Genomic DNA, 26,238 nt, shown 5'->3' with positions numbered 1-26,238 from the left:
TACGAGTAGGTATGCTGAGCTGCGCAAGCGGTGTGGGACTAATCTAATCGGGAGGTTTATCTTTTTGATTAGCTTGATTACCGTTTGGGCGCAAAAACCCAAGAACGAAGATAGGAAGCCTCAAAGCCGTATGTTTAAAGGCCCAGTTGTACCAGCCTCGGCAGGAAACGCACGGCCTTTCTGAGGTTGTTCGTTCCCGCTGAAAATATTATTTTCTGCATTTGACTTATAAAAGATACATCACAGAAGAAGAAAATAATGTGACTGGTACTACTGATTCCACTTGGTTCGAAGAGCCAAGATTGCTGACTGTGCAAACCAATTCTTGCCTGACACACGGCTTTTACCCTAACTTGAAGAGCTACACACCATATGCGACGACCGGGGGGCACCGCGGATCAAGACCACTCACCGGAACGACCACTGTATCTCCTCCAGGGTCCTCCCCTTGGTCTCCGGCACCCAAAGTATAACGAACACGAGGGCGAACGCGCTCACGACCATGTACGACGCGAAAGTCCCTGCATAAATTATTTATAGAGATGATGAATGAACATGTAAAAGTCATCAAGTTTCATGGTTCAGAATTAATCCTTGGCAAGGCAAGAGGGCACAACAGAGGCGCCGAGCATTCACGTACCGCCAGCGCTCCAGCTCAGCAGCAGGTTCGCCGTCATTGTCACCCCGAAGGAAGTGAGCATGTTGGCCAGCGTCGCGAAGCTCCCTGCGAAGCTCTTGATGCCCACCGGAAGGATCTGAAAATTGTTCGTTCAAAATTGGAACTGAAGAATTCAGAATATTTCGCCCATGCATCGGTGGTGCAATTCAGATGCTTGCTTTGAATTGTTATTCATGGCATCTCTCTGAATTTGGGTTATCTGAATGTTCTCGAGGGCTATGAGAGGCCAGAAGCTCTTACCTCGGACATTATGAGCCATGGAATGGCACCCATGCCGAAGGAGAAGGTGATGATATAAGCCTGAAGAAAAGATCCAGGTTAAGAAGATTTTTCGCACAGGGTTCGACACACACGTCACGCGACGAAATGATCTAACTGCAGACATACCACAAGAGCCACCAAGGACACCATGCTTAAGATGTAGTCCGAGTGAGAGTCATGTGGTAGATTGTCCTGTAACAAATAACCATCACAATCATATATGATAAGACCAGAGTGGCTTGGCAAAATGGACCCATCTCAGTGATAAATAGTGTTGCCGCTCAGCATCGTAAAAAGCAATGTAGCAGTAGAACTTTTTTATATCAGAATCAAAGGCTGAGAGACCTGTATATACCTTGAGGAAAAATGCAACAGAAACTGCAAGAAGGCTTAGAGTCGTCCCGGCAGTGGAGATCTGAAATTTGAAGTGTGAAATAGATTACAGTTACATACAGCTTACATTTTACAAAATACATACAGCTTACAAACTACTACTCCCTCCGATCCAAAATAAGTGTCGCAGTTTTGAACTACGGTTAGTTTAGTTCAAAACTATAGACACTTATTATGGATCGGAGAGAGTGGACTTACAATAAGGAGCATCCGTCGGCCAGCTTTATCTAGTAGCGATGTTGTAACTCCAGTAGCGAGAACCTAATTAAGGTGATGCTGTCAGCGAGACGAGATCGAACCCTGCTAAAAAGATAACTTGATGGCCACAAAACATGTTACATATCATACCTGAATAGCTCCAAGTGCACATGTGGCCAGGTCACTGTTTGTGAACCCTGAAGAACTTTGCATGTCAAATTTACAAGCCAAAGTATCACAATTGTACTTAAGCAAAATCGCTTTGTACTTCAGAGTTCAGAGTAGATGAAAAGTACTTACGAAAGACCAATCATTTTACAGGCAATGAAGTGGCATCTTCCATTGAGGAAGCAGAATGAAATACCATGCCATGAAGTTATTTGTGATATTATCTTTAGGGAAGCTAGCATAATGCTGAACGAATTTTAAGGAATTATTGGGTATAAATCTGTTGTGATATCCTGATTTTTTTGCCAAAGTGAAACTTGTTTGTCACTGTCAGGTTGGTTATGTAGCAAACACCTCTCCTACTATTCCAATTATAATTTACCAAAGGTATCGTAATTCCATTCGAAAAGTCATGCCTAGAACTTGCTATGCCTAAACGATAAAAAGGCACCGGGCATAACTCACCTGCAGCTCTGAATATTCTACTTGCATAGAACAATATGCCATTTATCCCACATAGATTTTGAAGCACTAGAAGGCCAGTTCCTATCTGCCCAAGTGTAGCATAATTATCATTTACAAAATGCAGTAATTTTTGTATGTTATGGATCAAAAAGATGAAAAGGGGTAAGGAAATTACTAGTAAGGGAGTTCGATACTTCTTTTGATTCAGCTCCTGAAAACGGACCGTAGCCTTTTTGTTTGCAGATGCTACAGCTCTCTGCACAACAGCAATCAAAAAGTTCAAATCTAAAATCGACGATGTTACTTCTAGAAGAGTGAAACACATATAGACATATTTCCGATTTTAAGGAAATTATACTAGAGCAAAAATACTTCAGAAGGATTTCCAAGTCAATAGGAGGGAGAAAAAGAGTGCAAGTGTTTGCCTTTATATCGTTCACTTCGGCTGTGATGTCGGTCTCGAAACCCCTCAAAACTTGCAGAGAAGTCTCGAAATCATCCGTCAAGTTCATCTTTGCCTGAAGACAGATGCATAAAAAGAGTGTCATTACAGATTTCAGAGTGATGCTCTGCTTCATATATCGAACTTGAGCATGTACACACCAGCCATCTTGGAGACTCCGGGATGAAGAATAGACCAGGAATCAACAGTGTACAAGGCAAGGTTCCTGAAAGAGTGGATGAGAGAGATTTGCATCAAAACCGGGTGTCAGAAGTTAACTGAAAACTCTTACAAAAGCACAGTATCAGAAATTAACTGCAAAATGCTAGCAGCAAGACCAAACTTCAGTAATATGATACTCCCTCCGTTCCTAAATATTTTTTTTAGAGATTCCAAATGGACTACCACAGACGGATATATATAGACATGTTTTAGAGTGTAGATTCACTCATTTTGCTCCGTATGTAGTCATTCGTTTAAATCTCTAGAAAGACAAATATTTAGGAACGGAGGGAGTAGGTGTTTAGTTGCATTACCTAGTACTGCAAGCAGCCTCCAAGGAACAAACATGCCTAGCACATAGGCCAAGAAGATACCAAGGGTGATAGATAACTACATAACGATCAATTGCACGGTGAGCTTGACATGAACGATCCATGTACTTGTGACTAGTGAGAATAGGCGGCGTACCTGGTTCACGGAGCCAAGCGCTCCTCTTGTGCTCTGAGGGGATATCTCTGCTATGTATACAGGCACCTGGTATGATGGCATCACATAATTCATACATACTAACAGTTAGTGTTATAACTATTAACTAGTCCAATAATGCATCGGCAGTAATATAAATTTTGTATAAACTATTGAAGATTCTGCATCGAATATATCGACATATCAGTTGATCTTTCTTTCCTGAACATTCTTTTAACCAGGTGAGTACTCAAAATCTGAAAGCATGTCCAAGGCACAAAATAAGCAAGCACCGAAGATGCTCTATACGAACCGTGTAGGATATGACACCAACACCAAATCCTTCGAGCAACCGTCCCATATAGAGAAATGACGAGTCCTGTAGATGAAACATAAGCATGAAGGAAAAGGTTGTGGAAATAAGCTTGGAAAACATGTGGGTGCGTCATGTCATGTCATACATTGGCAAAGGAGATGGCGAGCCAACCGATGATGTTCGGAATCGCCGCGATCATCAACGACTGAAAATTCAGTCAGATGCAAGCACATTATTATTAGAGTATATAAAAGAATGTAACTTCAGTTCAGTGTAGTAAAACAGAAGCCTGAACCTTTTCCACTATATACTTCATCTGCAAAAAAATTGCAACACCTACTCCTAATTCAGGGTGCCACACGCAAGTAATTAAGTAGCTCACGAGATTCGAGACTAATTGTACAAGGTCAACTCATAACTCTGGCTTAAGTAGTAGTCAAAGGGAGAAAAAAATGGTCGAAACTTCTCACCCCTTTGCGGCCAATGTGCTCGGCCATCTGCCCGCTGGCGATGGCGCCCACCATGGCGCCGACGTTGGTCAGCGAGCCGAACGCCGAGAACTGCATCAGGCGCACACACGGAGGAGCTAATCAACATTTTTAGTCCAAGAAGTAGAGGTCAAAACAGAGCCAGCATGGAGGTTCCAGGCACAGCCGTGGGGAAAGGAGAAGGGACCTGGGAGATGGAGAGGCCGAGGTCGCGGATCATGGCGTCCTGGGTGGGCGAGGAGAAGCCGCAGGTGAAGCCGAACTGGATGGGGCCGAGGGCGACGATGAGCGTGCAGAGGAGCGCGGAGACGTGGGACTCGCGCAGCACGGCCATGGACGAGGCGCCGACCATCTGCCGCGACGACGACCCCACCATCCTGTACCAGCTCCCCGTGTTCTTGAGCAGCAGCGGCTTCCGCGTCCCGCTCCCCTCATGGTCGCTGCCGCTCTCATCGCCCCCGCCGCCGTTCATCGCCAAGCCAAACCAACTAACCAAGCTACAACCGCGAGGGGATAGTGGCGACAAGATCGGAGGGAGACGACGAGAGTGGGAAGAGCGACAGTGGGGAGAAGAGGTCAGCCGGAAGTTGGTGGCGGATTTGGGACATGCCGTGTCCGAGCTGGAGAATAATCCAGTTTTGTCCGAGGCCAACAGAAAAAAAGGAGCCAGATTTGTCTCTCCTGCTGTTTCTGGGTACCCAGCCGGTTCATAGGCGCATCGACGTTAGAATACTACGTGTCCACATCACGCGCTTGCTTGAACAACTGCACCGCATGTGTTGAGCATCAACTTGTAAACCTTATGCCTGTATTGTATTGTAATTTGCATGTGGTAAGCAATTTAAATTGCATGTGGTTAGCGATCTGATCTGTGCAATTTAAATCTTCTCCAACTGCACTATACGGAGCGTAGATCTGGGTTTTTTTTCAAGAGTACGCCCAGGCATATATACCATAGCTTTATAGAAGGCAGAATTTCAGTTACAAGAAACTACACTCACTGCGAACAACGAGAGTGGCGCAAACACCACACGAAAGACAAGCAAACACCGCAAAGCAAACTACAACATGGAAGAGCCTACCCAATTTGGAACACAATACCGCGTCTCGACCAACGCCGAGCACCTCCGAAGACCACCAACTTCCGCAGAACTTCACTTGTCGAAGCACCATCCACTCTTATTGCCTAAGAGGAAGTGGCAACTGGGTGGCAGGACTCGATCTGCTCCCAGAAAGCCGCCGTCTTGGACACACCGGCGACGGGCGTACATAGCGTCGTCATGGAACAAAGAGGATAGCGGCAAACACCAGAGGAGATCGTCAAGGAACTTGTCTCCACACACAATGCTCCCGGCAGAGGAATGACATCGAGGACGCCGCCATTGTGTCGATCCAACACCGAATCGAGGCATTCGCCTGGAGACAGCCACAACTCCTAGTGAGCAAGGGACGTGACGAACACGCCTCAACGACGCCTCCAATGAGGGGATGACATCCACGGGTGCCATCGCCGCATGCCCGACGGAAGTCGAGCAAGATTTTCATCCGCGTGTCGCACCTCACCACGCCCCCTAGAATTGGGTAACACCATCCCAGAAGCTTCACACCGCCGCCACCGCAGCACTTCACCAATGCAGCTGCAAGCCGAGGGTCAACAATCGAAAGCACATCAAGGAGAACACCGGCCGCACCATCGACACCCAGCCTGGACAGGAACCATAGCCATCCCGCACCATCGGCAAGGTCCAGGACCACCTGCAATAGCCATCGCCCACTCCGAGGGACAACCTAGCAATGGTCGGACCCGCATCTCCACGAGGAACCAGGGAAAGCCTCGCCGTTCACCACACAACACAAAGGTGGCCGACTGCTAGCTCGCTGCTCACCAAGACTCCATCTTGGCCGAGCCATCGCAGCACCGCCGCCACTCGTCTGGCGATGGACTTGCACGCTGCCTCCGGAGTGCGCCACCGGCACACGCGCTCGCCATAACGCCCGCCGCTACACAAGCCCCCCTGACGAGCTCCGGCCGCCAGCCCCCACTCCGCCGCGCGCAGATCTGACCGACCCAAGCTTCGTCCAGAAGAAACGCCGCGCCGCCACCAACCCGCGCGCTCCACCGTGCCGCGCCACCATGCGGCAGCCAACCACTACGCCGCCCACCGCCACCTGCCTGCGCGCCCCGCCTGACGTGCCGGCCTTTGAGCTCCGCCATTGGTCGACGAAGAGAGCCCCCCCACGGCCCCGCACCAGGAGAGGGCAAATGAGATCCCACCGCCGCCAACACCGCGCGGGCTTTGCCGGGTGGTGCCCGTCGGCGACAGGGGGGAGGAGGGGGGATGGGGCGGCGGCTAGGGTTCGAGCGCGGGGGGAGGGGGGGGGGGGGGGCGACACGGGGCCCGCAACCGCAAGAAATCTAATGGTTCTGTAGATCTGGTTTGATGCATGGGAAAACCAAATCAATGTTCGTCTATTTTCACATGGTACTAGAGGCAAGACGTCACCATCTACCGCTTTCAACACCGTCCTCGCCCTCGGGCAGTAAAACTCTAGCATGACACCCAACACTGCCATCTACTCCCTCCGTTTCAAAATAGATGACCCAAATTTATATATAAAGTTTTGGAACTATTTTATATATAAAGTTGGGTCATCTATTTTGGAACGGAGGGAGTAGATATTTGCGGGATCCTCTGCATGTGGCTACATCGCGATCTTGGCGATGGTGTGGATGGTCACTGTCAAGATAAGTTGTGGTAACCATCTTCCATGGAAAGCATAAGTTGTCCCCATCATTCGCGGCCACCAGCTCCTTGGCTATGTTGATGGATTGTTCCCTGCACTAGCAAAGATCGTACGTGAATCAGACGCAAATAGAGCTCCAATGGTGGCCAGCTCCGCCTACATGATGTAGCGCATACATAGGTAGGACCAACTAGTACGTCTTGAGTTGTTTTGGTCCAAAAGACGTGTTTTTCTCAAGTACAATCCAATCCAATTCACGATGCATACGTCCAACGAAAATGTCCTCTAGTCGGTCGTCTGTTTGATGCACCAGAAAACCATACCATCATCCCATCTATTTTCACACTAAACACCACCAAGGAAGGACAATGAGTGACACGCACGGCGACACAGTTAACCACCGATTAGTAAAAGAGTGGAACTTTAGCCTAGTTAATTATTGGTTGGTCGCAACGCAAGTGACATGAACAAAATGGTTGGATTTTCTTCATAAACGTTCGTAATGATTGTATTTTTAACAGAACGAAAACTCTTATTTTTTTTGAAGGTTATCTTCAAGGTCATAAGTAGGTATGTGATCGTTACATCCCGGGGAGGAGGAAACGACGGGAGATGGTCAGTCAAAACTTATTCAACCGACTTGGTTGATGGCTTCGTAGTAGGAATTGTGAAGCACCGGGCTCATTTTTCTATTTTTCTTTGCCCTTTGGGTAGCCATATGTTGCATTATATTTTTTGAACTCTACAGGACTGAGCTCGGGTAATGAACTTTGTAATAATAATTAATTAATAGTATGTCATGTGCATCACTCAATGCAATGGCCAAGGACGTTCTCCTGTTTTTTTCTTTTGAAATAAGAAAACATGAAAACACTTCACCTACACTTTTTTTTAAAAGCATCAGATCTATTATTAAGGTTCATGGGGAATACAAATCACCTCAAACATAATAAAAATTACATCGAGCTTCATATACCACCAAACGATCATTGCCGCCGCCAGAACGAGCCACCGACGCGCTGCTGTCATCGTTTCCATACCAGAGCCAGTCTGACCTTATCGATTACAGCCGGGAAGTCTTCATGCACGTGCCCCTAAGGACCAGCGCCCCGAGCCGCAGTCATCGCCTTTGAATCCTTGAATCAATCTGAAGAACATGGTGTTGGCGATATACATAACAGGTAGGCCCACGAAGGGTCGAAATATCATGAAGCATGGGGTCCACACAACATGTGGGTCCAGGTCAATTTCATACAGACACACTATCCACTCGGACAAGCAGCATACTATCCACTCGACCAAGCAACATACCATCCACTCGGATGACGGTTCACCACTCGACCGTACGACTCACTCGGATATACGAAGACCAGCAGGCAGCAAGGCAGTCGGCATCTTTCTAATAGTGAGGGCTTAATAGCGGGCTGGCATTATGGCATTCATACCCCACTTTGTAACATAGGAGGTGAGGGGGTGGCGCACTCTATATAAGCCACCCCCCACCACTAGACTCAGGGGTTTTTTTTCTTCCACCTCTCTCTCTTTTCACCATTAGTCTCAGGACTTAGCTCAGGCATGGGGATCCGTTCCTCTCTCTCACACACACATTGTAATCTCCGGATATATACTCAGATAAAACAAAGCCTCTCCGGAGCACGAGACGTAGGGTTGTTATCTCCACCGTGAGAGGCCCGAACTCGCTAAAACCACCGTGTCACCCATATGCATCTCGATAGATCATGCTCCGTTATCCTACCCCTCTCTTACTGTTGGAGTCGTTCCCACGACAGTTGGCGCCCACCGTGGGGCGTGGCGTCTATCGAGCCATGATGCAAATGGTTTTTCCTTCAAACTTCAACAGCGAATCAATTAACATCGCGAGAGAAATTGGCCGCTACAGCTCTGGTCATCGCTCCATTCGTACAAATAAAAAGATCAGGGAGTCCCATACCATTCTATTTTGTTCTTTACAATCGATCTTTAATCTAACAATGGTTGTTTTTCCTTCTGTATGTACATGCGCGAGCGCGGGCAATAGCTGCAGCGCGGCCGTGCCACCAAGCATCGTTCTGACGAGCGCCATGGAGGCCGAGCTCATGGCCAGTCCGCCGTCGCCCGTCTTCTTCGTCGTCGACCACCGACGCCTCCGCCAAGTCAACCGCCGCCCGTCCGGCTTCGCTGACCTCTGGCGCATCCATCCGCGCCGGAACCATACCTCCAGCGATGTTCCCGGATCCCGCCTCCGGCCTGATGCCGATGTGGTCTCGATGATGGAGGCGCACCTACCGCTGGCGTCGCAGGCGCGCTGCACTCCTCCCTCATCAGCTTCTCCAGCGTGGTCGCCGCGGCGTGCGCGCGGGTCCGGCGCGGCGCGGCAGTAGGAAGCCCGTCGCTCCTCCGGGCGCGGCGATTCTTCCCTCCGTCCCCGGCTGCTGGCCATGGTTTTCTTTTTCCCTTCAGCCATGCAAGGAAACGGAAGGACGTCTTCAACACCGGATTAATTAGCTGCGCCATGCAAGCTAACGGGAGGACGTCTTCAACACCGGATTAATTAGCTGCACCATGCAAGCTTTGCAATTAATCTGGCTTTGGTCCATGTTTTGGAAAGCCACAGGCACCAGGCTCCAGCGCACACACACCCTGCGTTGCTTACAAGCCAGCCCAGACGCTCCGCTACTCCGAGCCGATACTCTTGTACAGTCGGACAGGCATAAGTCTACACTCGAACAGGTATGGCTCTGTTACTCGGATAAGTACGCCTCTGACTTACTCGGGCAGATTCGTTCATTCGGATAGATGCTACACTCGGCATGCCTCGTTTACTTGGAGACACGTCCAGGTTCATCCAGATACATTTTTCATGAAATCTGCATTCAGACGACTAACGTGCAGGCACTTGATCATTCGTGTGTTCTCACTCGGTCGGACGCTTCCTTGACGACATGCTCAACTCGACCGTCCCATGCCGTGCCACTCGGTTGGACGCGTCCTCGACACTCGGCCACCCCGCGCATCGCTACTCCGCGGGACGGGTCTACTTCACTCGGCCACCCCGCGCACCGCTACTCCGCGGGACGGGTCTACTTCACTCGGCCACCCCGCGCACCGCTACTCCGCGGGACGGGTCTACTTCACTCGGCCACCCCGCGCACCGCTACTCCACGGGACGGGTCTACTTCACTCGGACGCCCCGCGCGTCACCACTCCGCGGGACGGGTCTACTTCACTCGACCACCCCGCGCATCGCTACTCCGCGGCAAGCATCTTCATCACTCGGCCGCCCCGCGCGTCGCCACTTGGTTGGTCACCTCATCACCACTCGACCGTCCCGTGTGTCGCCAATCGGTTAGTCACCTCATCACCACTCGGTCACGCCGCGACACAGTTTTTACAATCTCATAAATGATTGTTATTCTTTTTTATATGCTCTAAATCCCCCAGTGGGTGACTTAGTTGCGAATCCGTCTCGCCTAAGTTTAAAAAGTTCCTACCGAGTGGAGAGCAACCCTCCCACTCGGGGGCTTAACTGCAGTCCAGTACTCGCCTAAGTTTCAAAAAATCCTACCGAGTGGAGAGCAACCCTCCCACTCGGGGGCTTAGCTGCAGTCCAGTACTCGCCTAAGTTTCAAAAAAATCCTACCGAGTGGAGAGCAACCCTCCCACTCGGGGGCTTAGCTGCAGTCCAGTACTCGCCTAAGTTTCAAAAAATCCTACCGAGTGGAGAGCAATCCTCCCACTCGGAGGCTTAGCTGCAGTCCAGTACTCGCCTAAGTTTCGAAAAAAAATCTACCGGGTGGAGAGCAACCCTCCCACTCGGGGGCTTAGCTGCAGTCCAGTACTCGCCTAAGTTTCAAAAAATCCTACCGAGTGGAGAGCAACCCTCCCACTCAGGGGCTTAGCTGCAGTCCAGTACTCGCCTAAGTTTCAAAAAATCCTACCGAGTGGAGAGCAATCCTCCCACTCGGAGGCTTAGCTGCAGTCCAGTACTCGCCTAAGTTTCAAAAAAAAATTCTACCGGGTGGAGAGCAACCCTCCCACTCGGGGGCTTATCTGCAGTCCAGTACTCGCCTAAGTTTCAAAAAATCCTACCGAGTGGAGAGCAACCCTCCCACTCGGAGACTTAGATGCAGTCCAGTACTCGCCTAAGTTTAAAAACACGATACAGGTTGGTCACCTCATAACCACTCGGCCGCCCCGCGCGTCGCCATCGGTTGGTCACCTCATAACCACTCGGCCGCCCCGCGCGTCGCCACAGGTTGGTCACCTCATAACCACTCGGCCGCCCCGTGCGTCGCCACCAGGTTGGTCACCTCATAACCACTCGGCCGCCCCGCGCGTCGCCACGTTGGTCACCTCATAACCACTCGGCCGCCCCGTGCGTCGCCACCAGGTTGGTCACCTCATAACCACTCGGCCGCCCCGTGCGTCGCCACCAGGTTGGTCACCTCATAACCACTCGGCCGCCCCGCGCGTCGTCATCGGTTGGTCACCTCATAACCACTCGGCCGCCCCGTGCGTCGCCATCAGGTTGGTCACCTCATAACCACTCGGCCGCCCCGCGCGTCGCCACCAGGTTGGTCACCTCATAACCACTCGGCCGCCCCCCGCGTCGCCACAGGTTGGTCACCTCATAACCACTCGGCCGCCCCGGGCGTCGCCACCAGGTTGGTCACCTCATAACCACTCGGCCGCCCCGTGCGTCGCCACCAGGTTGGTCACCTCATAACCACTCGGCCGCCCCGCGCGTCGCCACATGTTGGTCACCTCATAACCACTCGGTCGCCCCGCGCGTCGCCACAGGTTGGTCACCTCATAACCACTCGGCCGCCCCGTGCGTCGCCACCAGGTTGGTCACCTCATAACCACTCGGCCGCCCCGTGCGTCACCATCGGTTGGTCACCTCATAACCACTCGGCCGCCCCGCGCGTCGCCACCAGGTTGGTCACCTCATAACCACTCGGCCGCCCCGCGCGTCGCCACCAGGTTGGTCACCTCATAACCACTCGGCCGCCCCGCGTGTCGCCACCAGGTTGGTCACCTCATAACCACTCGGCCGCCCCGCGCGTCGCCATAGGTTGGTCACCTCATAACCACTCGGCCGCCCCGCGCGTCGCCATCTGTTGGTCACCTCATAACCACTCGGCCACCCCGCGCGTCGCCACAGGTTGGTCACCTCATAACCACTCGGCCGCCCCGCGCGTCACCACAGGTTGGTCACCTCATAACCACTCGTCCGCCCCGTGCGTCGCCACCAGGTTGGTCACCTCATAACCACTCGGCCGCCCCGTGCGTCGCCACCAGGTTGGTCACCTCATAACCACCCGGCCGCCCCGTGCGTCGCCACCAGGTTGGTTACCTCATAACCACTCGGCCGCCCCGCGCGTCGCCACAGGTTGGTCACCTCATAACCACTCGGCCGTCCCGTGCGTCGCCACCAGGTTGGTCACCTCATAACCACTCGGCCGCCCCGCGCGTCGCCATCGGTTGGTCACCTCATAACCACTCAGCCGCCCCGTGCGTCGCCACCAGGTTGGTCACCTCATCACCACTCGGCCGCCCCGCGCGTCGCCACCAGGTTGGTCACCTCATAACCACTCGGCCGCCCCGCGCGTCGCCATCGGTTGCTCACCTCATAACCACTCGGCCGCCCCGCGCGTCGCCACAGGTTGGTCACCTCATAACCACTCGGCCGCCCCGCGCGTCGCCACCAGGTTGGTCACCTCATCAGCACTCGGCTGCCCCGTGCGTCGCCAATCGGTTGGTCACCTCATCACCACTTGGCCGCCCCGCGCGTCGCCACTCGGTTGGTCACCTCATCATCACTCGACCGCCCCGCGCGCCTTCAAACAGCTAAGTCATTTTACATTCTGTTATTTTCGTCTTCCCGAGTATTCCATAATTCACACATCACGTTCACTCGGACGCCACACCACCGAGTGTACCCCTATGCTCGACTGCTTATTTTCACATACTTTCTTAGTACTGGTTATGTGACTCCCAAGTCCAACTTCCATTTTTTCGCATATATCATTTACGAACACCATGTGTCGTTCTTCATTTCGAGTTTGCATCGGTCCTCCGGGGCTGCAACTCAGTCGAAACACTACACTTCCGTTTTATTTTAGCCAGTATTCCAACGAGTTCAGTAGCATCTCTCGCTTCGACAAGTGCGGACGAATCCTTCGCTCTTTTAGACTTTTGCTGGTCAACCAACAAGCCCCTTGCACTCCCAGCGGGTGTCTATGGGTGTTATTCACACAAATCATTTCAGCACACATCAAATTTCCTCAAGAAATTATTGTGTTGACTTGTGCCATTTTTTACACAAGTTACGCGATCACTCGACAGCCTTACGCGCCAACTTCATCGCTGCTCGGACTCGGTCACCATACTGATCCTAGCGCACCACAACACTGACCTTGTCCCTCTGTTGACTTCAAACACGTCCGACCAACCCCTCTATGAAATTCTCTTCATTGTATCAATGATATAGACCTCGTCGGGCATGAGACAGATAAGTCCCTTTCATAATTAAACTTCACACTTCACTCTTTTGCGAGTTTGCCTCTTTCGAGCATCACTCGGAAGCTTCTCCTTATCTTTACCCAAATCCAACTCGATGAATTGCAAATCATCCATTCAAGACTATATTTCTCATATTCCGGCATGTCCGTTGTCGAAGCCTGTAGTATGCTCGGGGGCTATGCCGCACTCGGGGGCTGCACCTCATTTGGAATGACACTCGCCTGAGTGGTCGAGTACTTCATCACCAGTCAGATCCTTCACTTCAACAAGTGCATTCGATCCGCCACTTGGACAAGTTTTATAATCACCCAGATGCTCTGCACGCCATCTTCTTTCCTACTCAGACTCAGTTGTCACGCCGGTCTTGTTGCATCGCAACCACACCACACCAAACTCGTCACTACATAAGCTTCGAAAGCATTCGACTAAGTCCTCCGAGGACCATTTTCACCGTCCGGTGACACACGACTTCGCCTTAGCCGCTTCGCGCGCCGCCACTCGGTTGGGCACGTCTTCACCACTCGGCTGCCCGTGCATCTTCACTTGGCTAGATATGTAGTCCTACATTCGACCACTTCACACGTCATCACCATTCGGCCGCCCCACGCGCCGCCACTCGGTTGCGCGCGTCTTCACCACTCGACCGCTCCGTGCATCGTCACTCGGTTGTACACATCATCGCCCCTCTGCCGCCTCGCGCGTCACCATCAGTTGGACATGTCTTTACCTCTACACCCCCAACACGGGAACGGCTAAGTTACTCATATGGTCAAACCTCATATCACACTCTGTAGCAAGTTTACCTCCTTCGAGCATCACTCGGAGGCTACGCACGGCAGTTGGCCATGTCACCCTCAGAGGTTACGCCCATTTGGTCAACCTATTGATCACATCAGGAATATTCTTCTGACCATACATGCTCGGTTCGCCGAAGATCTATAAGTGAAGCACGTCCACTTGGATAAATACCCCTTTCATGCAAAAGGGTAAAAATGAAGCACCATCACTGAATCGTACAGGCTACCTTACTCGTCGAACATCGTTCGTACAACCACCTCGTTACGCATCCATCCGATTGATTCAATTCCAGACAAAGATATTTGCTGTGCCAACTGCCTGGAGGTTTACCGAGAGACTTAAACCCTCTGCCAGACTCATCTAGTCCGACAGAGGCTCGGGGACTACACCCAGTGGGTGCACTCAGTGTGCCCCCACTGGAAGAGAACTCAGAAAGAAACATTTTGCTCGATGCAAACCCATCTCCAGTATTACTCGACCTCCGAGTCAGAGAAGAACAAGTTCGATCAGTACCAGCTAAGAAGAGTTTTAGTTCTCTCATTCCCCCGCCGACTGCCCGCAGTCGACGGTGGTCTCGGGAACTACACCCAGTGGGTGCACTCAGCGTGCCCCCACTGGAGTAATCTCCACTCGGTACGGCCTGACCAGTCCGAGTGATGAACAACAACAAAAAGACAGGCTCTAAGACCCCCGCCGACTGCCCGCAGTCGACGGCAGTCTCGGGGACTACACCCAGTGGGTGCACTCAGCATGCCCCCACTGGAATGGTATCCACTCGGAACGGTCCGCCCAACCCGAGTGACGGCCAAACAACAAAAAAGACACGTTCCAGGCGTGAAGCAATTCCGAGTAATCAGTTACTCGATGTAGGCCCAGCTCCAAATCACTCCAAAAAAATATTCTATAAGGCGAGTTTAACGCTCCTCCATGGACCTGTTTTGAGCCTTCTTCTAGGACTCAAAGTGTGAAACTCACAAGTGTGGATCTGAAACCGACTCGTATTGACGTTCCTCCGGGATAAGAATGGCATCTCTCTAAAAGAGCAGTCCATGTGTCAATCTGGTTGCACGGATTTTATGACACGCCCATACTCAGATCACGAGTTAAACCTCTCCCGAGAGATGAACGAATGTCACCAAGTTGCTCCTCACAGACACATACCGCGATTAGTCGGGAAGCATGGTGCCGGAATCCATTGAGATTTTGTTCAAACCTTGGTTGTCTGAAAGCGCGGCGACATGTACCGAGTATTTCTGTAATCACTCGGACCAAACTGTGTCTTACACCAACTCGTTCTGCAAAATCGCAATCGATTCGGGGGCTAATGTTGGGGATATACATAACAGGTAGGCCCACGAAGGGTCGAAATATCATGAAGCATGGGGTCCACACAACATGTGGGTCCAGGTCAATTTCATACAGACACACTATCCACTCGGACAAGCAGCATACTATCCACTCGACCAAGCAACATACCATCCACTCGGATGACGGTTCACCACTCGACCGTACGACTCACTCGGATATACGAAGACCAGCAGGCAGCAAGGCAGTCGGCATCTTTCTAATAGTGAGGGCTTAATAGCGGGCTGGCATTATGGCATTCATACCCCACTTTGTAACATAGGAGGTGAGGGGGTGGCACACTCTATATAAGCCACCCCCCACCACTAGACTTAGGGGTTTTTTTTCTTCCACCTCTCTCTCTTTTCACCATTAGTCTCAGGACTTAGCTCAGGAATGGGGATCCGTTCCTCTCTCTCACACACACATTGTAATCTCCGGATATATACTCAGATAAAACAAAGCCTCTCCGGAGCACGAGACGTAGGGTTGTTATCTCCACCGTGAGAGGCCCGAACTCGCTAAAACCACCGTGTCACCCATATGCATCTCGATAGATCATGCTCCGTTATCCTACCCCTCTCTTACTGTTGGAGTCGTTCCCACGACACATGGCACCAAGTTTCGTCGTTGCGTACGCACTACGAGAAAGCCTAACATCACCGTCCCAAGGAGTTGGCAAGAATCTACGCCAGAGCTCCGTCTAATCCGTCTGAACGGACGAACTTGAGGAGGATCGGAGCCCGAAAGACTAACTCGAAGAAGGAGCGCCACCATCCGTCCAAATGTCGCCCCTGTGAGGACTAAAATCCTACTTATCTACTAGCAAGAGCCAAGACCAGTGGCGGACCCAGGAAAAAAATGGAGGGTGTGCACACTTCAAGAAAAATCTGCATAATCTAAGTGTCATATCATGTATGGCAAAAGAATAACACAAATAGCTCAATCAAGTCTCACAATATCATGTTTCAGAAAATAATTTCAGATTTGCGAAATTACAATACAAATAGTCTTACATGAAAGGTACACAGAATAACTTCGGTTTGCCCTTCAGCTGCAAACTTCTTTATTTGACCTCATGTTTTCAACAAATGGAGATAATACTCCCAATCCTCTTTGTCTTAAGTTATGCAAGTACAACAAAACAAGAAGTAAGAGTCCTTCAATTACAACAAAACGGTAATGATTGTTTTGTTCAACTGATAAATAGTTTTTATGTCTTTAAACGAACAAGAATGTGGGCTTAAATGGGCTGCAATGTCCTATCTCCACAGCGGGCGGCTGATGCGGGTGATCCATGCATCCAGCTGGTCAATGGAAAGCGTTTCCAGGCGAACGACCGATGGAGGAAGGAAGGGAAGGACCGGGGCGACAAGGCGAGCGGCCGAGCGGAGGGAAGCACGGGGAGAGGCGATGTCCGAAATGCAGACAAGTGTTGAAAATAGCTTTTTCCCCTCTCGCAAGGCAATTAGAGAAAGCCTTCCTCCCCTCGATCTTCACCAGCGAGTCCGTGGATTCGCCTTCTCTCCACCTACCGCTCCGGCAGCCAGTGACGGGGAGGGGATTTCTGGTGTGTCTAATCCGGCTAGTAGATAGGTAGGATTTTAGTCCTCGCATGGGCGGCGTTCAGACGGATGACGACACTTCGAGTCAGTCTTCCGGGCTCTTATTCTCCTCAAGTTCGTTCGTTGGGATGGATTAGACGGAGCTCTGGCGTAGATTCCTGCCAGCTCCTCGGGGCGACGAAGTTAGGGTTTCTCGTCATGCGCACGGAATGGCGATATTTGGTGTCAGGTTCTTCAGATTTATTTAAGGATTCAACGACGACGACTTCGGCTCCGAGGCATTGGTCCTCATGGGCGACTTCCTGGCACGTGCACGAAGACTTTCCGGTTGTCATCGACAAGGTCAGGCTGGCTCCTGTAGGGGAGCGACAACAGCGGCGCGTCGGCGGCACTGGTCGTTCGGTGGTCCATGGGCCTCGATGTAATTTTTATTATGCTTGAGGTGTTTTGTACTTCTAGTGAATATTTATAGTTGATTTGATCCTTTTCGCAAAAAGAAAAACGTTGAAAATATCACGTGATAGAAGTTGTCTCAAAAAATAACGTGGCAGGCCAAATAGTCCTAATATTTTTTTGGTTTTTTCTGTTTGCAATCTACACGAGTCGTCGCTAGAGTTTCCATCGAGTTGATCGATGGATTCATTTTTTTTGGTAACATTGATCTATGGAATTGATCTAGCTAGCTTCTACCGGGCTCATGTATGTGTACAGGAATCTTTGGCTGGACACACATGTAGTGCTGCTAGTAGAAAAAACAGTCGAGATACTTCTATGGTTTGCTAGGTTTGCATGTACGTGTACAGCTTCACGTGAATTAGTTCTAGTATTGTAAACCAACAAAATCAGGAAAAGATGACGTATAGTGAAAAAAAATCCGTAAAATGCTGGGTGTGCCACGGCACACCCGGCACACCCTCTAGGTCCGCCAATGGCCAAGACACCAGGAATCTCCTCCCGGCCACCGGCCGCCGGAGCGGCATGCGGAGGGAAGGCAAATTCCCGGGCTTGCCGGCGAAGATCGAGGGGAGGAAGGCTTTCCCAAGCCTTCTTGGGAGAGAGGAAAGAATTAGTATATGCAATTCGCTATACCTACACATTTTCTTTAATACCAATTCTTCTCCTCTTGCGAACCAATCTGTGGTTGAATGGTTAGGAGGACAGTGGTATCCCGGGTCTATCGGGGTTCAAATCCTAGTGCTCGCAGAATTTATTTCAGGATTCTCGCAGAAATTTTATTTTTTTTCCCCGCAAAAAAAAAAAACAAAAACAACTCCTCTCCTCTTTCCTCAAAAAAAAGAAAAACTCCTCTCCTCTGTCATATCAAATGCCACACAATACTAACTAAGCAACTTACGAGCTGACTTCTTTGTTGAGCTAACTCACGTGCTGACTGATTAAGGTCAACTCCATATTCTTGCCACTGATCCGTATACGGTACCAGCCAGAACGAGAGAAAATGGTCCAAATTTTTCACCACATCTCCCTGCTGGCGATGGCCCCGACGTTGGACAGTGAGCCGATCGGCGAAAACTGCACAGCGTGCGCACAGTCGCACACAAGAAGCTAGCTAGCACTTCCTCCGTTTAGTGTCAAAAACGCTCTTATATTATGGGACGGAGGTAATAGCATTTTAGGCCTGGGAGATGGCCGGGAGGCTAGAGGCCGCGGATCATGGGTTCATGGCGTCCTGGACAGCGAGAAGTCATACACCAACTTTAACCTCCATTCTCTCCTTATTTAATGGATAAGGCAAAATTTATGCCTCTGTTTTGAAAAGAAAAAAGCGGGTGATTGAACCTGCTGTACTCATAGAGAGGAGGCTAACAAAAAAGACAGAGCGGACCATGCATGCATACACGAGGTTAGCTAAAGTTATACCAAACCTATGGTTCAAGTAAGAGTAGCTTTATTAGCTGCATTATTATTCCAAGCCCATCGTCTAAGCAAGAGGAAGACCTTTAGCTGAAAGGAAGTCCCAGACAGACATGCTTGCAGCGTCCATCGTCTTCCTCCTCCATTGTCTCCTGCCTGCCTGAAGCAAAGCAGAGGAGACAAGCCTAAGAAGAAGGAGAAGAAGAAGAATTCTTCCTGGTATGTACGTACGTGGCTACATAAAACAAACAAACTTGTACGCAGTTGTTGTTTTATGCTTATTAATTTTGGTCCTAGCATTGGACAAATTTGCTGTACAAGTAGTAGTACAAAGTTAGATATGAACCTAGCTCACAGTTGGGATGCAATTCTCTGCACACGTTGATTTATGCAAACACAAAGCCCTTCTCTAGCAACAAGAAAGCATGACGAGTAGCTATCAAGTTTGTCTAGTGTTCATTCTAATTACTACTTTGTCTCGCTAGAACGAATATGAGCTCATCTCAAGTTTACTGGCAACTAAATATAGCAGTAGTATTGTAGTCACCTTACATTTGTGCATTGAATTTGCTCTATTTTTTCACACGGCAACGGATGCATGTTTTTTGCATCAAAATTATTAAAGCCGATATACAATGCTCCTGAGCTCACTTTGGTACATTTGTGGCCTTACTATAGCTACATATATGTCTATTTCAGGGTGCATTATGGGTGGCGGTGGAGAAAGAGGCATGAAGCAACCTTCAGGCAATCCGAGTGAGCTGTGGAAGAGCCCTAGGGGAACAGTGATTCGTATTGAGGTGCTTGCATTGGTGGCCATTGCCCTCTCCTTCTTCTTTGTGGCTTTTGGGTCCAGCCGCCGCTGGTCCAACCGCTGGATCATTCAAAAAGGTGTCTTGGCTGCAAATGCATTATCTTTGTCCCTCGGAACATACAGCATTGGTTTGATGCAATCCTCGCCGGTGAAGAGTGAGATGTACCCCATCTGGGCCGTATCCTTGCTCACCCTCTTTGGCAGCATTGACTCAATCAGCGGGTACAGTCTTGACCACAACAGCCAGTTCCTGAAGCTGCTATACCAGCTATGCCCCTACTGTGGATATGTCCTCCTAATTGGTATCTCCACCATCTCCAGTGATGTAGGTAACATTGCAATCGGTGTTCTGTGTGCCATCACTTTCATTAAGGACTTTCACAGATCACTAGCAAGTGTGTTGCCGAGCAGATTGCGGAATGTGAATAAATTGATTGCTGATTACATGGAATATCGTTTTTCACAACTAAATGGTCCTGATGATGTCATCATGAGAGATTACCCTAAGTACGTGGTCGACTGGCCCCTAGACAAGGCCGAGTCTGACCATTTCAAAAAAACAAACAACATATTGGATGGTAGTGAAGTCATCACCATAAACCAGATATGGCATTGCGCCATCGGTTCACCAGGATCAAATGCCAGTTCTTACAAGGATGTTTGCCTCTCCTTCTCTTTATGCCATTTGTTGCAAAGACGTTTCTTCGGGTTCAAATGTGCTGAGTCCAGCTTTGGTGAGGCCCTAGATTTTATCAACAGAGGTTTGTTTGTACAAAGGGGCCGGGTGATGGTGCTGTCGACTGCGAGAGAGCTTTTAAGGTCATCGAGGTTGAGTTAACTTTTCTCTATGATATTATTTTCACCAACAATGCCTTCCTTCATTACTATGAATCAAAAGTTGCTACAATTTGGACATTTGCCTCAATCACCGGCATAATTTTTGTGGGAGTTGTGACTGTCATGCCTGGGACAAGGAGAACACATATTTCCGGCGGCACTATTGTTGTGACTACCACACCGTATGACCTTGTTATCACACTAGTAATATTGGTCTCCATTGCTTTGCTCCAAGTGATGCAGTTGGTACGGTGTTGGACATCCAAGTGGGCTAGAGTTGCCCTTGTGTGTCAGTCTATCAGAAATGGAGACGGGGGATGGAGAATGAGGTTACAAGCATTTATGTGCAGGATTAATTTGTTCGACGGTTATGTCTGGCAGAATAAGCTTGGGCAATATTCATTTGTTGAATCAATCAACACAAGAGAGTGTGTGCTATCCAAGTGCGTGGAACGTACATTCATGGAATGCATCACTTTTGCAAGGATGTTTGGGTTGCGGTACATTGAACAAGTTTATGAGGAAATGTTTGGTGGTCCTACGGGATTAAATCATGTTGTGTTGACCACACATGTGAAGGAAGCCATTGTTGACTCTTATATGCGCATTTGTGTTACGTACAATGATTCTGAACCAACTATAGTTACTTGGTCTTTTGACATAATTGGTCTCTCTTCAGACGGAACATATGGACCGAGAACTGTTATGGCTTGGCACATTGCGACTTGTTACCTGGAAATTGGGCAGTCCAAGAACAAGAAGTGGCTTGAAGAGCACTCTGTAGAAGAGAGAATGGAGCTAGCAGTGTATTTTGATGTTGCCACAACGCTGTCTAAAGTTTACTTGGGCTAATGAGATTGAGCTTTCTGGTAGAAAGTTTACTTGGGCTAATGCGTTGCCAAACCCGACTTATGAAAAGCTTGACCGAGTTCTCACCAGCGTGGAGTGGGAACAGAAGTTCCCCCTGGTGACGGTACAAGCTTTAACGCGGGGAATCTCCGATCACACACCACTGTTTGTCGACTCCGGGGAGTCCAACTATGTGGGAAACAAAAACACCTTCTCTTTCGAGATGGCCTGGTTCGAACGTGAAGGGTTTTTAGACCTCGTTGCCAGGGAATGGGCTAAGGGAGTCGGGGGTATGACGGCGGTCGAGCGTTGGCAGAATAAAATAAGACATCTAAGAAGTTTTTTACGGGGGTGGGCTAAGCACCTAAGTGGGGTGTATAAGATTGAGAAGGATAGACTCCTTTCCCTTATACAGGTCCTCGACACTAAAGCCGAATCTATGATTCTGCTGCCTGCTGAGATCCAGGTTAAACATGAGGCTGAAAAGAGGCTGAAAGAACTTCTCCGTGAGGAAGAGTTGAAGTGGGTGTTGCGAGCCAAGGTCCACAAAGTGGTTCAAGGGGAAGCTAATACTCAATTCTTTCACCTCATTGCTAATGGCAAGCACCGTAAGAAACGAATCTTCCAACTTGAGCAGGATGAGGGTACTATTGTTGGGCAGGATAATCTAAAAACTTACATCACTGAGTATTATAGGCAGTTATTTGGACCACCAGAGGTTAATTGTGTAACTTTGGATGAGTCTCGGACTGAGGACGTTCCTCAACTGTCGGCTGTCGAAAATGATATCTTGCTAGCCCCATTTACGGAGAAGGAAGTGTTTGATGCGATTACTCAAATGGAAAACAACAAGGCTCCCGGTCCGGATGGGTTTCCGGCGGAGTTTTATAAAAGGTGTTGGCAGATTATTAAGGGGGATCTGTTACCTATGTTTCACGATCTTTTCTCTGGACAGCTTCAATTATTTCAGTTGAATTTTGGAACTATCACATTGCTTCCTAAGAAAACGGAGGCTGTGCGAATTGAGCAATTTAGGCCAATTTGCCTTCTCAACGTTAGTTTCAAAATCTTCACCAAGGTCGGGACAAACAGGCTCTCACAGATTGCGCTTTCTGTGGTACAGCAATCCCAAACTGCTTTCATGCCGGACAGAAACATCCTCGAAGGAGTAGTTGTCCTTCATGAAACGCTCCATGAAATTCACTCTAAAAAATTAGATGGGGTAATTTTTAAGGTGGATTTTGAGAAGGCGTATGACAAGGTCAAGTGGCCGTTCCTTCAACAGGCATTGCGTATGAAAGGTTTTGATGAGGCTTGGTGCCATCAGGTTGAATCTTTTACGCAAAAAGGGAGTGTGGGTATTAAAGTCAATGACGATATCGGTCATTACTTCCAGACACATAAGGGCCTCAGGCAAGGCGACCCAATGTCCCCCATTTTGTTTAACATCGTGGTGGATATGTTAGCAATATTGATCGAAAGGGCTAAAGACCATGGTCAAGTGGGTGGTTTAGTACCTCATCTGGTGGATGGAGGTGTATCCATTCTTCAATACGCTGATGATACAATCATCTTTATGGAGCATGACTTGGCCAAGGCGAGAAATATGAAGTTGTTGTTATGCCTCTTTGAACAATTATCGGGATTAAAGATTAATTTTCATAAGAGCGAATTGTTCTGCTTTGGGAGGGCTAAAGATGAACAGGACTCTTATAGGCAACTGTTTGGGTGCGAGTTGGGAAGTCTGCCCTTTTCCTACCTTGGCATTCCGATTCATCATCGTAGGCTAACAAACAGAGAGTGGAAGTGTATCGAGGATCGATTTGAAAAGAAACTGAGCTGCTGGAAGGGTAAGCTCATGTCATATGGAGGCCGGTTAGTTTTGATAAACTCGGTACTCACGAGCATGCCTATGTTCCTCTTATCGTTCTTTGAAGTTCCAGTGGGAGTGAGGAAAAGACTGGACTTCTATCGATCACGCTTCTTTTGGCAGGGTGATGAGCTTAAAAGAAAATACCGGCTTGCTAAGTGGGACATCATCTGTCGACCCAAAGACCAAGGCGGGCTTGGCATTGAGAATCTTGAGGTTAAGAACAGATGCCTTCTTAGTAAGTGGTTGTGGAAGCTCGCTAGCGGTTCGGAAGCTATGTGGGCGCAAATCATCCGCAGCAAGTATCTCCAGACTAGGACTCTGTCCCAGGTAACAGTTAGGCCGATGGATTCGCCTTTCTGGAAAGGGCTCATGAAAGTCAAGCAATTAATGTTCAATAGGACAAAAGTTGTCATTGGCAATGGGGCCACTACACGTTTCTGGGAGGACGCTTGGCTGGGTGACTCACCACTGGCCATTCAGTATCCTTCTTTATATCGCATTGCTCAACGACGTGAGGTGCTCGTGGCAACGGTGTTTCAATCTATCCCCCTTAATATTCAGTTTAGACGGTCATTAGCGGGCAATCGTTGGGAGGTTTGGCTCCAGTTAGTTAGGAGACTAATGGAGGTTCAGCTTTCTGACCAACCGGATAAATTACGCTGGAAGTTGACTACGTCTGGGGTATTTACAGTTAGGTCTATGTATACTGATGTTATTAATACAAGCTCCATTCCAACTTCCAAGAGTGTCTGGGATGTCAAAGTACCTTTGAAAATAAAAGTGTTTATGTGGTTTGTTCATAAACAAGTTATTCTAACAAAGGACAACTTAATAAAGCGTAATTGGACAGGACCTACTAGGTGTAGTTTCTGCGATCGAGATGAGACAATTAAACATCTCTTTTTTGATTGCCCGCTGGCCAAGGTTCTATGGCAGACGGTCCACATTGCTTTTAATATAACTCCACCGAATACTGTTAATGCTTTATTTGGGAATTGGCTATATGGGTTTGACTCTACAATAGCAAGACATATTCGGGTTGGAGTCTGCGCTTTAATATGGACCATCTGGCTGTGCAGAAATGATTTGGTTTTTAACAGATCACCACGAATTCATTTTTTGCAGGTTATCTTCCGAGCTACGGCGCTGATCCGTTCATGGTCATTACTCACTCCGATGGAGGCCAGGGAGCATTTGGTTACTGGGTCTACCCGGTGGGAGATGGTTGCTCGGGATATCTTCAACCGGTTTGGATGGCGGTTATGTAATAGGATAGGCAATTAGTTTCCCTATCTATATAGCCAGCCGGGTGTGGCTCCTTTATTGGCTAGTTAGTGTCTCTAGCCTTCTGCGCTATGTGTGGGCTGCTTTTTATTGTTTTCAGTTAGAGACCATGGAATTTTGTATGCACTTTTTGTTGCTTCTTTAATAAGATGGCTGTATGCATCATTCCTGATGCAGAGGCCGGGGAATCCCCCCTTTTCCAAAAAAAAAAACAACGCTGTCTAAATACTATGCATATTTGATTGTCTCCGCGCCAGAGTTGCTTCCTCCGAACCCCTATGAAATGAAATCTGTTAACAATGCAGCTGCATGAGAAGCGAGGCGATTACTGCGTGGGGCGAAAGACAAATATGAGGCAATGAGACTTCTAGACTTAACAACGGTGAATGGGGATGAAGGAGAATCAGTTTTTCGGATGGGCGTGGATCTAGGGAGGCATCTCGAAAACCGGCCCGTGTTTGTTCTGTGGAAGGAGCTGGCGGAATTCTGGGCAGACAGGTTGATTTGTGCCGTACCGTCCGACAATGTGAAGGAGCACATTGAACGTCTCTCGCGGGGTGGTGAGTTCATCACCCATCTATGGGCTCTGCTGTTTCATGCCGGCCGAGTCGATATCGACGAGTCATCAGAAAGCGATTAATTACTTAATTGTTTAAGTCTCATGTAGCGAACTACTATGCCTGCCTCATACTTTTTTTTTTCTGAAAAAAAAAAGTATGAGGCCTGCCTCATACTTATATCTGTGTAGTTTGATGTGCAAAAAACTACTTCCTTCATTCTAAAATAAGTGACTCAACTTTGTACTAACTTTGTACTGAGGGAGTAGTACCATATTTTGGTGGTGGCAAACTCTAGCTTATTCCCGTGACTTCTCTTGGAACCACCAAATTTAATTTATGTGCACCGCTGGTGGATAGATTGCTCAGATCGTAGTATCATGCAATGTAATGCAGCCTGGGGTTATACCGAGTACCCATGGATATTGTGAGCCAAAAGTTTTTTTCCCTCTAGCTAGGGTTTCCTTCTCCCGGTGGCGATCTCACGCCACCGTCGAGTATTCACCTTCCCTCCTCCGATCTCTCCTGTAGGGCGGATTCGAGTCGATCAAGGGGAGTTCCCATCACTCCCTGGCCTTGATTCACCTCCTCGCAGGGGAAGGAGAGCTAGGGTTAGTTCACAAGGCCCGATTGTTTTCAATCACGGGCTAGGGTTCAAGTGTTTGCGGCGATGGGATCAAGGACCAACGAGGCTTCTGGTTCCAGCTCCGCGTCAGATGTGGAGAAGATGATGGCTGAGTTGGGGCTCCGCGAGGAAGACCTCGATGATGTCGTCTTTGACGAAAAAGATGCACCACCAGAGGCTGCTAGGTGGATGGCGGTGGCTAGAGTTCACATAGACAAGCCATACAGTCAATATTGGTTCTTCAAGAACATGCGGGCTGCGTGGGATCTGGCTCATGATGTCAAGTTCCGCCCGCTTGAGGACAATCTCTATACTTTGCAGTTCTTTTGCCTTGGTGATTGGGAACGGGTGATGCAAGAAGGGCCATGGAACTTCAGAGGGAATGCCGTCATTATCACACCATATGACGGCATCACCAAGCCAACTGAGGAGAATCTTGACACTCTTGATATA

At 49.1% G+C, this 26,238-nt stretch overlaps 1 protein-coding gene across 1 annotated transcript; it reads right to left on the bottom strand.

Annotated features, from left to right (window-relative positions):
• Positions 1-131: 131 nt before the first annotated feature.
• Positions 132-4,754, bottom strand: LOC123099360 (sugar transporter ERD6-like 4). The gene is made up of 17 exons (XM_044521534.1): positions 4,285-4,754; positions 4,080-4,169; positions 3,755-3,814; positions 3,607-3,672; positions 3,297-3,362; positions 3,143-3,218; positions 2,768-2,832; positions 2,590-2,682; positions 2,340-2,420; positions 2,165-2,249; positions 1,682-1,728; positions 1,532-1,594; positions 1,296-1,355; positions 1,067-1,132; positions 920-979; positions 641-755; positions 132-521 (listed from the first exon to the last, which is right to left on the bottom strand). Exons 1-17 carry the CDS (start codon positions 4,567-4,569, stop codon positions 409-411), a joined length of 1,491 nt encoding a protein of 496 aa, XP_044377469.1. The 5' UTR covers positions 4,570-4,754; the 3' UTR covers positions 132-408.
• Positions 4,755-26,238: the final 21,484 nt, after the last annotated feature.

The sequence above is a fragment of the Triticum aestivum genome, chromosome 1B (assembly GCF_018294505.1).
Source record: "Triticum aestivum cultivar Chinese Spring chromosome 1B, IWGSC CS RefSeq v2.1, whole genome shotgun sequence".
Lineage (NCBI taxonomy): Eukaryota > Viridiplantae > Streptophyta > Magnoliopsida > Poales > Poaceae > Triticum > Triticum aestivum.
The sequence above is the reverse complement of the archived record's forward strand: the minus strand, read 5'-3'. Positions and strand labels throughout refer to the sequence as shown.

Coding starts and splice junctions, on each gene's coding strand:
- LOC123099360 (XM_044521534.1), bottom strand. CDS start 4,569: ATGAACGGCGGCGGGGGCGATGAGAGCGGCAGCGACCATGAGGGGAGC. Junction 1,356..1,531: donor GCCGACGGATGCTCCTTATT/GTAAGTCCACTC, acceptor TTCAAATTTCAG/ATCTCCACTGCCGGGACGAC. Junction 522..640: donor GCTGAGCTGGAGCGCTGGCG/GTACGTGAATGC, acceptor TAATTTATGCAG/GGACTTTCGCGTCGTACATG.